At 37.7% G+C, this 15296-nt stretch overlaps 1 protein-coding gene across 2 annotated transcripts in view; it reads left to right on the top strand.

Annotated features, from left to right (window-relative positions):
- The first annotated feature begins 419 nt into the window (after positions 1-419).
- Positions 420-15296, top strand: part of LOC149312145 (phosphatidylinositol phosphatase PTPRQ-like) — a 136625-nt gene continuing 121748 nt past the window's right edge. For both annotated transcript variants that reach the window (XM_089526810.1, XM_089526809.1), the window contains exons 1-10: positions 420-467; positions 1667-1804; positions 3484-3619; positions 4806-5060; positions 7588-7805; positions 9494-9680; positions 9782-10066; positions 11266-11550; positions 12181-12450; positions 14108-14368. In XM_089526810.1, coding sequence (XP_089382936.1) covers positions 420-467; positions 1667-1804; positions 3484-3619; positions 4806-5060; positions 7588-7805; positions 9494-9680; positions 9782-10066; positions 11266-11550; positions 12181-12450; positions 14108-14368 — 2083 coding nt within the window. The remainder of the gene's footprint in view (positions 468-1666; positions 1805-3483; positions 3620-4805; positions 5061-7587; positions 7806-9493; positions 9681-9781; positions 10067-11265; positions 11551-12180; positions 12451-14107; positions 14369-15296) is intronic.

The raw sequence follows: 15296 nt of genomic DNA, 5'->3' as shown, positions 1-15296 counted from the left end.
CTTATGGCCACCTGTTTCAGCCCATTGTTGTCAGCTGCCTTCAAGTCAATTTCAACGTACGGCAACCCCATAAGTTAGACCCTTTCATACCCCTCTGTCCTCAACCACTCTGCTCAGGTCCTGTAGACTCAGGGCCATGGGCTCCTTGTTTGAGTCTCTCCATCTGGTGTGCAGTCTTCCTCACTTTCTAATGACTACCATCTTTCATTTCCATTTATGATTATTGGCATTTCATTATGTATATATTGTTATAGAAGTTCTGTACTGGAAATGTAATGCAAGATTAATGAAAGGCAGAAGCTACACTTGTATTAAACCCTATCTTGTTTCCCCCCTGAAAGTATTCAGACACAATTTGAATGGAAGTGGTTGAGATGCTGACTTACACCAAACTCTGGAAGCCAAAGCAGTCACAATCTATGGACAAAGTAATTTGGCTATTGATTGTAGCACAGTACATATTTCAGGTAAGACTTACATAACCTCCTCCATTTTGACCACCAACATAGTTAGGGATGGGATTTTTATAGGGTTTATGTCAAAGCAAGTGTGCTTTGCCTTTAACAGAATGACAAGTTTTCCAGAGTACAGAAAGAAAGCAGTAGAAATTTTCTGTAGGACCTCAGCTTATGATCTCAGTTATGTATTGGAAGCTTGTAAATCTTTTATTGAATTCATCTAGCTTCTCTAAGATTGCTTTTGTCTATATCATTGTGTGAACAACATGCATTTATTGGCTTACATGAAAAACAATGCATTTTATCAGAGAAATATAAGAGATTCTTTCAATAGGAGATGCAACATAAACTTCACACACTTGGCAACTTGGAATTTAAGATGTAGCTGATAAAACCCTGGAACATGTCATTTCTATGGTGCCCTAAATCTATTAAGAACACTTATGCACCTTTGCAAGCTGTATAACCTAAATATAAGCTAGTCTTGCTGATATGGACATATTTGGAAGTTCGTTTCATTTTTCAGTCTCTGTAAATACTATATTTAAGTACTATATTTCTCTTGGAATACAGTACTTAAATGAATTTTATAAACCCAAGTAATCAGAGAAATATAGGCCTGTTACAGACTGCCCAAATAAAGCTGCTTCGGGTCTCTTTGGAGGTATGCTATTTAAATGATGCATGGGTCCAAAGAATCCAGAGGTCGTGCCAAAGCCACACTCCATTCCTAAACACTGGAGTGCAGCTTTGGTGCAGCTTCCGGATTCTTAGGATGCATACATCATTTAAACAGCATACCTCCAAAGAGACCCGAAGCAGCTTTATTTTGGCAGTCTGTAACAGGCCTCAGTTAAGTTTCAACATTGGCAACATTGATAAGTGATGTGCAGAATTATGCATAGTTTTTTGTGGGTTTTTCGGGCTATGTGGCCATGTTCTAGAAGAGTTTCTTCCTGACGTTTCACCAGCATCTGTGGCTGGCATCTTCAGAGAATGCTTAGATGCTGGTGAAACGTCAGGAAGAAACTCTTCAAGAACATGGCCACATAGCCCGAAAAACCCACAAAAAAACTACGGATTCCAGCCATGAAAGCCTTTGACTTCACAGAATTATGCATAGTTTATTAATTACTTTAATTTTTTCTGCCCTCAAAATATATCACTTGCTATTCTGACTGACATATACTGTTCCCTTTACATTGCAGGTGTCTAGTAGTCTGATGTGTGAGCAGATAAAGAAATCTTCTAGACCAGTTTTGTTAGAATGGTCAGAATTTCCTAAAGGAATGCATCCAGACATTTATGCTGTAACATACCATCTCACAGATGACTTTATTCAGAAGGTATGCTGAATAATTCATAATTACATATTTCCATAGGTTGATCCTAAGATATTGGAAAAAATGTTGGAGATGATGTATTGGATGTCCAAAAGAAAGTTTAGAAAGTTTAGAAGAAAGAATTGCTGTGTCTTAGTTTGGGGGATGAGAGTAATAAATAGGTAGGTAGGTAGATGATAGAATTTAATCTTTGACAACAAAATGTATAACTATAATTCTGTGAACATAAAATAAATACTTACAGAAGAAAACTTATTACAACAGCCTTCAGTTCCACAGGGAAGTCTCATCTTTACATCTCTTGAATAATAAGATTACTGTTGGAAGATGAATTAAACTTGTTGGGCTTTTTATATGCCCCTTCCCAAAAGAAATGCTGTCTGAGTGCTGCTAGTAAACTCTCTTGCCTACAAATAAAAAACAGAATAATAAATAACCTAAAATCAGCAGAACAGACCATATTCTATCAAGTATTGAATGCATGAAAAAAGGAGTTACATTTTTACAAAAAAAAAAAAAAAAAAAAAAAAAAAAAAGAAAAGAAAGAAAAGAAAGAAGATCACAGATGATATATATAATTTTAAATTGGGTAATTAGGACATTGAAATAATTAAAGATTTTGTATACCTAGACACAGTCATTAATCCAAATTGGGATTGTAGTCAAGAAGACTAGACTAGACAAGACTTGCAAGGGCAGCTATGAAAGAACTAGATAAGATGCTCAGGTATATAGATATATCCTTAAAAGCGAAAGTCAGAATCCATGCCATAGTGTTTTTGATTTCTTGTATAGACAGGCCACTTGAAGGCATGTGCACATGTACACACAAAGAACAAACCTATTGTGTGGTAAAGCCCATGATTATTTTCTCCAGGAGAGCCTCTTTTCTTTAATCAACGCTCAGGTAATCTTGGTCATAAGAAGCACGTTGAACAGGGCCCAAAAACAAATTGAAAGCTAATGCAGATGTCAAAATGAATGTGCTTGTTAAAAGATGAGAGGTATTTAATGTGAAGTAAATTCCTGAATCATCTTTTGATTATTATAATTAATGTATAATTAAATTAAGTCACTCTAATATATTCCTGGCTCTTTGTTAGACAGTTGTCATTGTAAGCCTTCTTTAATGGAGAGTCAGCAGAAACCATGTACTCCATTGCCTTCAGGACACAGTCTGTAGGGATCGACGTCATTTCATGAATTACTGGCTCTGGTCTCACATAAAATTAAGCATCTTGGTACATACAGTCACAGTGTTACTGAAAATACCAATTGATGATGCAGTCCTCCCAGGCATATTTACTCAGATGCAAATTCCACTCTCTCTAATAGGATTTGCTTCCTAGTAAGTGTGCCTGAGAGCCAGTGTGGTGTGGTTTGAGCATTGGACTAAGACACGTGGAGACCAGGTTTTGAATCCTTGCTCAGCCATGGAAACCTATGGGGTAGCCTTAGGCAAGTCACACTCGCTCAGCATCAGAGGAAGGCAAAGGCAAACAGTCTTTCAACAAATTTTGCCAAGAAAACCTCATGATAGGTTTGCCTTAGGGTCACTGTAAGTCAGAAATGACTTGAAGGCACACAGTAACAACACAAACAAGTATGTTTAGGATTGCTACCTAAGATACAGTGTTATATTTATTTTTAAAATAACATTTTAAATCCTTCTTCAAACACAGAATATGGAAAGTGTTTTCACCACTCAAGTAAAAGCACAGAATGTTACAATTCTGCTTGAAGAAGAGAAGAGATATGATGTGATGGTACAGTCACTGAAGAATGGGAAGATTCTATATTCGAAATCATTCAAGACATGTATGTAAACCAATGCAAAGTTTACTTTTAGAATTGTCTCCTATTAGATTTGTAGTAAAGATTCAAAAGGACAGGGAAAAACGTTTTTATCATCAACTTGGTATTACAATGAGTTTCATATCTGCAGTGCACTTTCAGTTGCTCTTTGCTATTCTTTTATGCAACATGTATCAATCGATTGTTGTCATCACAGTGTAGATTATCATGCTACACTCTTAAAACGTTGCTATCCCACTTTAACTGCATTGAGTGCCTCCTGTTGCGTTTTGGGGTTTGTAGTTCAGTGAGGCCTTAGAGGTCTCTGACTGAATATTCTAAATGCCCCTTCCTAAAATACAAATCCTGGAATGCAACAGCCAAAGCAGTTAAAATGAAATAGCAACATTTTAAGAGTGTAGTACGATACACAACATGCTTCTGTGTCACTAGAATTAGTACAGCATCTTTCATAATGTTATACAGTCCTTCCTCCACAGTCACGGCCTTGAGATTTGTGGTTTTGATTATTCGCATGGTCAACTCTCCTCCTACCTTTCCTTGCCAGATTGCTCCCTGGGCTGCCCAGGGAGCAATCAGGCAGGGAAAGTGTCTCAGGGAGGGAGAGGTAAACTTAGGAGCTGGAGGAAGGGAGCACTTACTTCCCCTGAAGGCTTGAGCCTTTCCAGGTTGGGAGGGGTGGAGGAAAGGACCGCTCCTGTCTCCCCACTCCTCCCACCCTAGAAATGACTGCCCTGGGGTGTGTGTGTTAATTCATGGTTTTTTCACATCCACAGGGGTCTTGATCCCCTAATTCCCACTAATGTGGAGAGAGGATTGTAGTGGATTGTTCTATACATTTTGCATATGTGTCTGCCTGCCTTCCTCCCTGCATACATTCATGTTCTTGTTGTGTGTCTTCAAGTTATTTCTGACAACTCTATGATGGTGTTTTCTGGGGCTGACTGGGTGATTTGCTCAAAGCCACCCAGTGAGTTTACATGGAAATCAAGGAATCAAACCCTGATCTCCAGACTTGTCTAATGCTCAAACCACTGAATCATAGAATCATAGAATCGTAGAGTTGGAAGAGACCACAAGGGCCACTGCATCACATATGCACACGTGAATGAAACACATTCAATATTTTCCTCCTAGTTTGTTGAAATATTCTAATAACGAACCTCATTGTCCTATATGTCTGTTATAGGTGGGATTGCCAGCAGTATTATAAAAACGCATGCAACAAGCACTAGTGTATTGTTTCACTGGAATACATCAGCTAGTGATTTTTCTGTTGAAATTTCACATAATAACATTTCTCGGATATTTAAACACGATGACGTCTTCTATGAATGGACTGACCTGACTCCAGCAACACTTTACACTTTTACTCTGATATTTAGACAGCTTCACTTGGATTTTTTAAATGTATCTCAGACACTGGATGTTCAAATTGAAACAGGTATGTATGGTAATTTGTTGTTGTTGTCATTCTTACTGTCCTGAGAACATCTAACATTGTTTTTCACCAAGCAGAAAAATGAACCACTTGGAACCCTATGCACATGCTTCTGAATTTTTGTAAAGAAGGAACAGAAGGAAGAGTAATGGTACAAACATTTAAAAATAAAGATGATTCCATCTTCGCTTTATTGTGCAGCTATAAGCCTTTACTAAGCACTCTTACCAAGGAGTAAATCCCATTGAGATGGATTGGACTGTTATTTACTGTGACATAAGAACAACATGTAATTGCATTGGCCTATGGTCTATAATTTAAAATGTATCACAAGTTGCAGCTAGATAACCACTAAAGAAACAATGAAGAAAATATTAACTTCTATCATATTTTAAGGGTTCTCAGCTTGATTGATGTATAAAATTCCTGATTGTGAGGACCATATTCATTATCCTACTGAAATTGTTCAGTTATTTTATTAAAAACTAAAAGCTTCTAAAAGTTTAATTTTAGCAGTTTTATTTTATTCCAGTGGTGGGCTGTTCTCACCTCTTAAATGCCTTATTACGGGAGGATAGGTTCACACCCTCCCTGTTTCCCTTTTACTGTCAGACAAAAACCTTTTCCTTTAAGCAGGTTTTTAACTGTGCCATGGAGGCTTTCATATTGGGGTGATGTATTTTATTTATTTTTACCTTTCTGTTGTTTTAAATTAATTTTATATTGTTCTAATTGTGACAATGTTAAGTGTTTTAAAAATGGCATGGGTATATTTTAATTGATTTCCTTCTGTCAGCTACCTTGGGTCTGACTCCAGACAAAAAGATTTAAATATATAAATAAGTACATAAATATTTCTGAAAATTATTTAAAAATTAACTGCAGCATACCCCCCTTCCTAAACTCACTTAAATAGACAGAATGGGAAAATTGTTTAATGAGAACTCCATTGATGTTTGTAAAATGTAGATATATTTTTCTGATTGGGTTTGGATCTTTCTGATCACCTCAGAACAGGAAGGCATAGTAATGGTCTTAGTGTACAGTACTGGCTGTTGTTAATCCAGCTAAACTCTGAGTATCTCTAAATATATGGATTGCAAGTGAGTTACCTTAGTTTCAGAAAAGTCTCAAAATTCAATGGCTAAAATCTTAAGATCAGTTAATTTAAGGGCCTAAATACCCTAAAAGAAAAGAAAGGGCCTAAATACCCTAAAACACACCAGATTTTATCTGATCTTGGAAACTACAGTAGACAGGGTCAGCTCTGGCTAGTACTTGAATGGGAACCAGGTACTGTAGCCTATATTTCAGAGGAAAGAAGTGGCAAAACCACTTCTGAGTGCTCCTTGCCTAAGAAAACCCTGGGAAAGACATGGGGGCACCATACCTCAATAGGTGGCTTGAAGGCACTCACCCACAGACCCACTTCCACATCCACATGAAAGCAAAGTTTCCCGCCTCTTCTCCATTTCACACCCCATCCCATATTGTACAAGAACCTGGGAGGGGGTCTTACTGGTAACAGCAGGCAGAAATATATAGCATACTTTCCTTTCATGTACATCCTCACATTAGCTCATCTTTGGGTCTAATACTGAGAAGTTTATCGCATGGGCTCTAAAACAGGCCTGTTGTGTTACAAAACATGTGCGCGCATGGGCACACACAGAATGGGATGGGGCTAAGAAGTGTATTTTACTGCATGAGGGAACGCCACCACTGCCAACGGGTGTTCCAGTCGCTTCCTCCCTCCGTTCCAGAGGGCACGATTTCTGAGAATGCTTTAGAACACTTCTCAGAAATTGCGCCCTCTGGAACGGAGAGAGGATGCAATTGGAATGCTCGGCGGCAGTGGCAGCGGCGGCGTTCCCTCGTGCAGTAAAATACATTTCTTAGCCCCATCCTGTTCCGTGCACAATGGGCCTGTTTTAGGGCCCGTGCGATAAACTTCTATGTTTCAAATGGCTTCTTTAATGGTCTATGGCTAAAAGCAGTAAACATTAGTTCACTGGTATTTGCGATTGTCACAATAGGTTTTGTTGTTGTTGTTGTTGTTGTTGCTATATGCCTTCAAGTCATTTCTGACTTATGGGGACCCTAAGGCAAATCTATCTGTGGGTTTTCTGGGGCTGAGAGTATAGACACCCAATCAATTTCTAAGCAGAGAATCAAACCCTGATCTCCAGAGTCATAGTCCAATTTTCAAACACTAGACCTTGCTGGCTTGCATAGTAATTTACTAATGAAGTATAAAGAAGCTTATTAATGCTCTTCATGCTTTAAATCTGTAAAATTCTGTGTGAATGCAGTGTTTATTATTGCACTATATATAGAAATAAAAGAATCATATTACAGGAGACTTGTATAAAATTTTACTGATCACATTTATTTCAATAAAATGGAAAGTATGCATGATTTACTGTTTATTCTATTAAAAAATTCCTTAAATAGTAATTTGATTTTTTTTTACTTTTTATGTAATTGAATTAGTTCCTTGAAATTCATGTAACTACATGCCCATCTTTAGGTTTGTGTTCAGATGGTTGGACAGCTTTCAAACAGAATTGCTATAAAGTAAGTAAAGAAAGCAAATCTTGGAACATGGCACAACAACACTGTAGATTATTTTCAAGTGGAGCACACCTTGTTGATGTAAGAAGTAAAGAAGAACATATATTTCTGACTTCTTTTCTGCAGTCATTCAATCAAATAATCATGTTATGGACAGATCTAAATGATATTAAGGTCAGTATGTTATATTTCAGTTGGTATTTTATTAGAGCCACTGTAGACTTGCAGAAACATGAATTCAAACTTACATCTGTTATTGATTTAGTATGTGATCTGCTTGTAAAATAAAATATAAATTTCTGCTTCAAGGGAGACAAATACTCCCTTGAAGCTTGTGTTAAATTATAAATGCTTATCACCCAATATTCCCAAGCAATCTCACATCAAAACACCAAACAGGCCTTACTCCACATAGCAATTAAATTCATGTACATTTAGGATGTATGGCTAGACATAAGTACATAGCAGTAACAACACTACCTAAAGGAGTATTACAGTTATTATCGCAAGATTCTTTCAACTGTAGGGCAAGCAATATGGTTGCAGAATGAGCTCTGTCCAGGGCTCATGTAGTTCTCCCCTGCCCCATCCCCTAGTGATATACAGGGACACAGAAGGCTTGCAGATCCCCCACAGCCTCTTCTGGTATACCTAGGGAGCTCCACCTGAATGTTTCCTTTTTGTCTTCTCTGGCAGAGTTGTGAGGTTGGGCAAATACCTGAACAGACCTTTTTACAACTTCATAAGTTGTCAACCATTCTGATCCCTAAGGGGGACATTAAACAAGCAACATAGGATCTTCAGGATACCCTTCTAAGGACTATGGGCTTATAGCCTTATTAATGTTGCCACTTAAAAAAAGAGAGCTGAACTTCAGGAATTTTAGATATGCATGTTATCATTGCAAAAACCACTGTGAAAACCCTAAACTTGTGGTGTGTTATAGACTAACTACTGTTTCTACAGAATAAGATTTTGTGGAGTACAATTCATTTCATTAGATGCTCAAAGCATTATTTCAATTGATAAATTGTTCCATAGTAAATTATACTATATTTGGGTGAGTGAATGTAATCAGTGGGATCAGAATATACTGAAATGCTAAAAATACATACTGTAATTACTTTAATAATTATTTCAGTAATGATTACTAAAGACAGTAAACTTGGGCGGGATACATACCGCCATTTAGTATGTATAGAATACGTACTAGGGTTAGGAAGGGGCGGTGCTTCCGCACCCCCCTAACCCTAGTACGTATTCTATACGTACAAGATGGCGGCGCCCCTTCCACATGGGCGCCACCATCTTGACGTATTGGACGCTGAGCGTCCGTACGTGTCACGGGCGTTGTGACGTAGCGAGTGCGCCCCTGGCGCCTCGCTACGTCGCACACATTTTGGAGCTTCTTTTTCGCTCTGCGCGGGAGTCGCGCCGTAGGGAGGCTCTGGCTCCCCCGCGGACTAACAAAGCGGCGGTTTGTATCCCGCCATAGATCTCCTTATGCATCTGATGAAGAGGCTGTAGTGAACTCACAAAAACTAATGCCATAAAATTTCTGAATTTGCGAGATGCCACTGCAGTCTATCTTTTGTGTGATGTATTTACTTTTTAGAAAACTATTATACAATCTGGAGTCTCAGCAAAATATTGTGTCTTTTTAAAGTAACATGTTATGATTAAAGGACAGGTCTCCTCCCCCCCCCCCCCCCCCATAATAGATATAGTAAAATATGTAGTGACTTAGCTACAAGACAAAGCAGAACAGCTACTAAAATGTACCTAGGTCTATTGTAGAAAGCAATTCATGAATATTACAATGTAGTTTAAGACATGACTTATGTTGATTTTGATTCTTCCAGGAGGAAGGGCAATTTTCTTGGACAGATGGTTCTCCATATCTTGGAAAATCTGAACTCCATTCTATGGCAATGGTACCAGAAAATGAGACAAATTGTTATGCTTTCCAGAGAAATCCAGCTGGTCCAGATTATTTCTTCGTGGGTTTTTTCTGCTATATTCCATTGCCATATATTTGCAAATATGAGTGTAATTAAACACTTTACTAAACAACTTCTTACAACAAGAAATTAAAATTGCCTGCATAGCATTTGCATTTGAATTGAAAGAATTTAAATTGTCCTTTTCAGTACCTTCTGTTCCGGAAAACTTCACATTTAAAGTGCAAGATATTGGCACAAATGAAGCAACCTTTTTCTGGAGCAGTTTGAATGGTTGGCTTCATTCAGGCTTTCAGATCAATATTAAATACTATTTTGAACATTCAGATCAATATTTTGAAACTTTTATGCTAAATACAACGTGCACAAAAATTCTGGAATTGTGCCCAGGTCATTCTTATAATTTTTTGTTATCGGCAAGGAACCCTGAAGGAGCACAAGTTACTCTACATTCAGTCATCATGATAGAAACAAGTAAGTTGCAATGCAGTAAAATATCAGTCTTATTTACACCCATTTAATATGTGTATTCCTTTAAAAAAAGTTGTTTTCTGTCTTGATGTTAATGTTTTTAAAAACACTGAATGAAATTTCTGATTCAGACATTATCTTTGTTTGGAGCACAAACTGTTCCAACATTGTCTCTGGAATGAACTATTATAATACATAAAAAATCCTCCTTATTCAGATGTTCCAAACTAGTTAAAGTAAACACTCGAGGAAAAGGAAATGCTTTAACCCCCTTCCAATATCAGTAACATTGAAGAAAGTGGGCTACAACAGTCTCCCCTTCTTGTGTTTACTTCAGCTAGTTTAGAATTCTTGAATAGGGCTCTTGTAGCAATATTAAAATGCAAAAGATGTGTTACAGACCTGGTGAATCAGTCATGGAAAGTTTTTTTAAAAATAGAAAATAATTAACAAGAGTAAGAACCTGTGGTCCTCTCAGTATTGGCCTGCAGCTCCCATCTATCACCATTGACTATGTGGCTGGGCCAGTGAGAGTTGCAGGTCAAAAATATCTGGAATAGCACACTTCCAACTCAAAAGATGGTTTAAACAGAAAGACAATTACTGTTGGATTTGGATGAGCATCACCACAGATCTCTAACGAATGGGGTGATGTCCTTCCTCCTGCTGCCTGCATACTGTCCACTCCCTTCCCTGAAAGATAAGATGGCGATGGCCAGGCTTAGTGGGGGGCCTTAATGCTTCTTGCTTTGGGTCTCCAGGCATTAAGCTGTAAAAGGTAAAACTTTTTTCTTTGACATGATTGTCAAGTCATGTCTGACTGTAAGAGATGGTACATCTCCATTACTAAGCCAAGAGAGCCAGCATTGTCAAAGATGACCCATGGTCATGTGGCCAGCATGACTGCACAGAATGCTGTTACCTTTCCACCAAAGTGGTACCTATTTATCTTCTTGCACTTTTACATGCTTTCAAACTGCTAGGTTGGCAGAAGTTGGAACTAGTGATGGGCGCTTACTCTGTCACATGCTGCTTGGGTCTGTACTGCCAACCTTGCGATCGTCAGAGTCACCATCTTAACTACTGAGCCACCATATCCGGCATTAAGCTGCTTAAATATTCAGACTGCTTCTTCAGACAAATGTTTTTACCATTAGGTACTTTCATACTAGAATTATGTTTTCTCATCTTTTAACCATTAGGGCCATTACATTTACACAATGTAAGGGCAATACAGGTGACATCATCAGAAATAGTTTTGCAATGGGATATTCCGGTGAGCTCATGCAATGCATCTTTTCATCACTACCTGGTTAGCATCTTTGATAGCAAAGTAGCAAAATGGGAAACATTCCCTTTTGGAAAAACCAACACTACAACTGTTATTAGAAGTGTCAAACCATACCATCGGTATCAGCTATATCTTCAGAGTGTGTCTGGACAGGGAACTCTAAGCTGCTATGAAGATCCTATGATAGTAATAACGGGTATGTAATTTCAATTTTGTAAAGAATGTACACTACTTGGTATAACTGGTTCTGCATATAGGAGATACACATACACACAGATACACATATGTGCTAGGGGAACATTCTAACTCAGACTTCATGGAAGAGAATATTAGTGGCTTAATTGAGGCCTAATTTGGTGACTAATGTTTTCTAATATTTGTAGTGATTAAAATGCAAAGTTCTGGAAGTATATTCATGTCAGAATGTACATTTCTACAGATGTAATTCTCCTACAAATTTAGCCAGCAAGAAATATGGGTGTTTAAAATAGTTATTTTTAAGAAAACTTTGTATGAATGAGTTAATGTATAAACTTTTCATCAGTGACTGTGTGTTTCTCAAGTGGGAGCGATGTATCAAGGCAAGGCCATGAAAAGGAAAGAGGTTTGACTAATATATAGCCTGCTTCAATAACTAACTAATACATTTAGAACAAAATTACACATATAATATTTTTGTATTTCACTGTCTATACTTTAATGTTTTAACGCTTATCTGCTCAGAGATATTAGATATATGGAACATTATAAAATTTGGTTAAATAACAAGTAAATAAATAAACTATACTATAGTATTGTTGTTGTTGTTGCTGCTTTATTTGCTTAGGTGTCAGCCCACCTACCAATGTATTCATCTATCCAGAGGATGTAGGAGAAGACCATGTAACTGTATACTGGAAACTACCACAAGAGGGCCAGGAATCCTATATTCAAGCAAAGACTGCAACATTCAAGGACAAAAGCATGTCATTTTTAGTGAACAACACAGACAGATTTAAAATTGAACACCTAATTCCTGGAATGACATATGAAATAGGAGTGGCCACTGTGACCAATGGAAATAAGAGTGATCTGCATAGTATTCAGTGCACCCTTAGTAAGATGTTTTAAATGTATTCAGAGTTAAAAATTCAACTTATCAAATAGTTTTATTTCACTTTCAAGGGTTAACACAAGTGTAATATGTTACTAATAGTTGCTATCATTATCTACAGAAGCAATGAGAACAAGATTAAAGTTTGTATGCAAAGGAATCTTGTAGCACCTTTGAGACTAAGGGGTGAAACAGACTGTCTCTAAACACCAGCTTCCTGGCAGCTTGGGGGCATGGAGTTTAGATGCCGCACACCCCCAAGACACCTGAAAGCCACCCAGCTGCCCAGATGTGGGCCAGCTTCCGAGCACTACAGCTGCATGGCGTTTACATGCCACACATTGCTGGAGTACTGTAAAGCAGGGGTGGGGTGGGAAAAGCCGGCTTTTTCCCAGTGTGAAAAGGAGCAGCAATTTGCTGCTACTTTCAGGGCCAGTGACAAGGCAGATTGGAGCCATGGTGTGAAGTTGCTGCAGCTCCAATCCAACTCTCTCAGGGCTGTTTCTCCTCTAACTGAAAAAAAAGCTGGTAGCATGAACTTTCATAGACAATTCTACTTCCTCATACTAATTTTCTAGACTAACATGGCTATATCTTTGAAGATTAAAGTTTATGAATTTTAGTAGATCATAGATTTTTTTTAAAAAGTAGATAAGTAGACTTAATTCAAGGCACATGCTGCATCACCATTATTCTTAGGTAATGTTACTTAGGGGCAATACAGACCACCCTTTTGTGCTGACTCGAATGTGGTATCAGAGCATAGTGTTTAGACACTGCACACTCCAACGACGCCCCAAAGTCAGTGTCATGCTGCCCGCCGACCACATGGGGGTCAGCTTTGCGGTGCTCTGGTGGCGCAGCATTTACACGCAGCATGCTGCAGGAGTGCCACAAAGCTGGCAAGGCACTGGAAAAGCCGGCTTTTTGTCAGCTCAAAAAGGAGCAGCAATTTGCCATTCTTTTTTGTGCTGGCAAAAAGCTGGGTTGGGGCTGTGGCATTCAAAGGGGTGGCATTCAAACCCAGCATTCAAAGGGGTGGCATCAAGCTGTCCCTTCAGAGCCATCTGTTTTGGCCCTTAGCTGAACTCAAGGATTACAAATACTATGAAAAATACAACCATTGCAACCACAAATATGAAAATTATGAACACTTATTAATAAGGAGGTATGTATTGTGATTGCACTTGGAATGGCTGAGGCAATTTTTCAATTTATTTATTCATTTATTTATTCATGCCTTTCTGCTTCAGTGTATTGGGTCCTTTTCCAAAATTTACTACTGACACTGGCACATGTAATTTTTTAAATTACTGAGAAAGCTAGAGGAATATATGTCATACCAGCTTTTAAAGGTATTTATAGAAAGAAAAATGGGATAAATCCAGTTGACAGTCACAACTAGAGCAGAATCATGGAATTTAAGTGCAGCTTATATAGGTATTGAACTAGTTCCATTGATGTGAATGAGATGTGCAACACTGCAGCTCAAGAAGAATATATATTCAGTTTGTAACCTAATATATAACAAACCATTTCTAGTATCCACTAGTTTATATTGTCCTGTATTATAATTTCTCATCCATGTTTAATATTTTCTTTTTCAGCTGTTTGTAAAATAATATTTTAATTTTGTTTTTTTTTAAAATTACCATTCTAGAACCAAAACCAGCACAAATTGTCATCCCATATGAAATTCACAATAATTCTGTGGTGTTATTTGTTCAAATGCCTACTGCTGGAATTGCTGATGGCATACATGTTATATGTAAAGGAGGCCCTAATGAATCATTGACTTTATCAACTGATGGAAAAGTAACCATAGAAAACTTAATTCCAGGCACAGAATATGATTTCTTTGTTTCTACAACCAGTGGCTATGTGTTAAGTTCTCCATATCATCTGCGAGCTGTTAGAACATGTAAGTTATATGAGTGCATTTCTGTAGTTCAATATCAAATTGTTTTTTATATAAGTTGTCTAGTCCATATATTTTGGGGGTTATAACAAGATATGGACCATTTCTAATTAAATTATGTTGTTAACAGTAGCTGATACACATTGTCATTGCTGATTTATTATTGTCTTAACAGCTATTAAAATCTATTAATATCTATATGGGATTTCATGAGCATAGTTAATTTTGTAAAACAAGGTCTTTAGTCATGTTAGCCCTAAATATATAATATGATGCTGTGTTTACTTGGAAGTGCAACAGGTGAAAATTGTTTGTGAAAGGTTTGTGCTAGTGCATGTTCTCTGTATAGTGATATTTGAGGTCTTTGATGCAATCAGTGATTATAGGCAGATAGCTAGATGCTTATTAAGACTATATGGTCCTTAATACTTCATGTGCCTTGATACATTCATGCTACAGTGCAGAGAATGCAAAAAGGAAGGAAGGAAGGAAGGAAGGAAGGAAGGAAGAAAAAGAAAGGGTTACATAGATGTTTTATGGTTGCCTACCATATTCCTTTTCAGTAATAAATTTCCCTGTCTCCTTGTATGTGAATGTTTAGACAATAAAATGACAATAAAACTTGCCCAAGGTCACCCAGTAGGGTTTCATGGCTGAGCCAGGATTAGAACTCTGGTCTCCAGAGTCTTAGTCCAGTGCTCAAACCACTACTCCATGATGGCAGTTAAACGTAATTGTACACCCCAAAATTTAGAATTTGGCTATCTCTGCTTAAGGAGATAGAGAGATGAGTAGGTAAGTATGCAATGTGCCCTTTCTGCCATTTAAAATATTTCTGTGCTGCCTGTACTGCTACTCCAGCAGTTCTTTCATAACTAATTTTGAAAACTCATAAATTGGAGTGCTATAGCAGAAAATTGGTGAAATGTTT

The sequence above is a fragment of the Sceloporus occidentalis genome, unplaced genomic scaffold (assembly GCF_023333645.1).
Source record: "Sceloporus occidentalis isolate IW3139 unplaced genomic scaffold, rSceOcc1.0.p SCAF_5, whole genome shotgun sequence".
Taxonomy (NCBI): Eukaryota; Metazoa; Chordata; class Lepidosauria; order Squamata; family Phrynosomatidae; genus Sceloporus; species Sceloporus occidentalis.
Note: the sequence above shows the minus strand (reverse complement) of the source record. Positions and strands in the feature narration are given on the sequence as shown.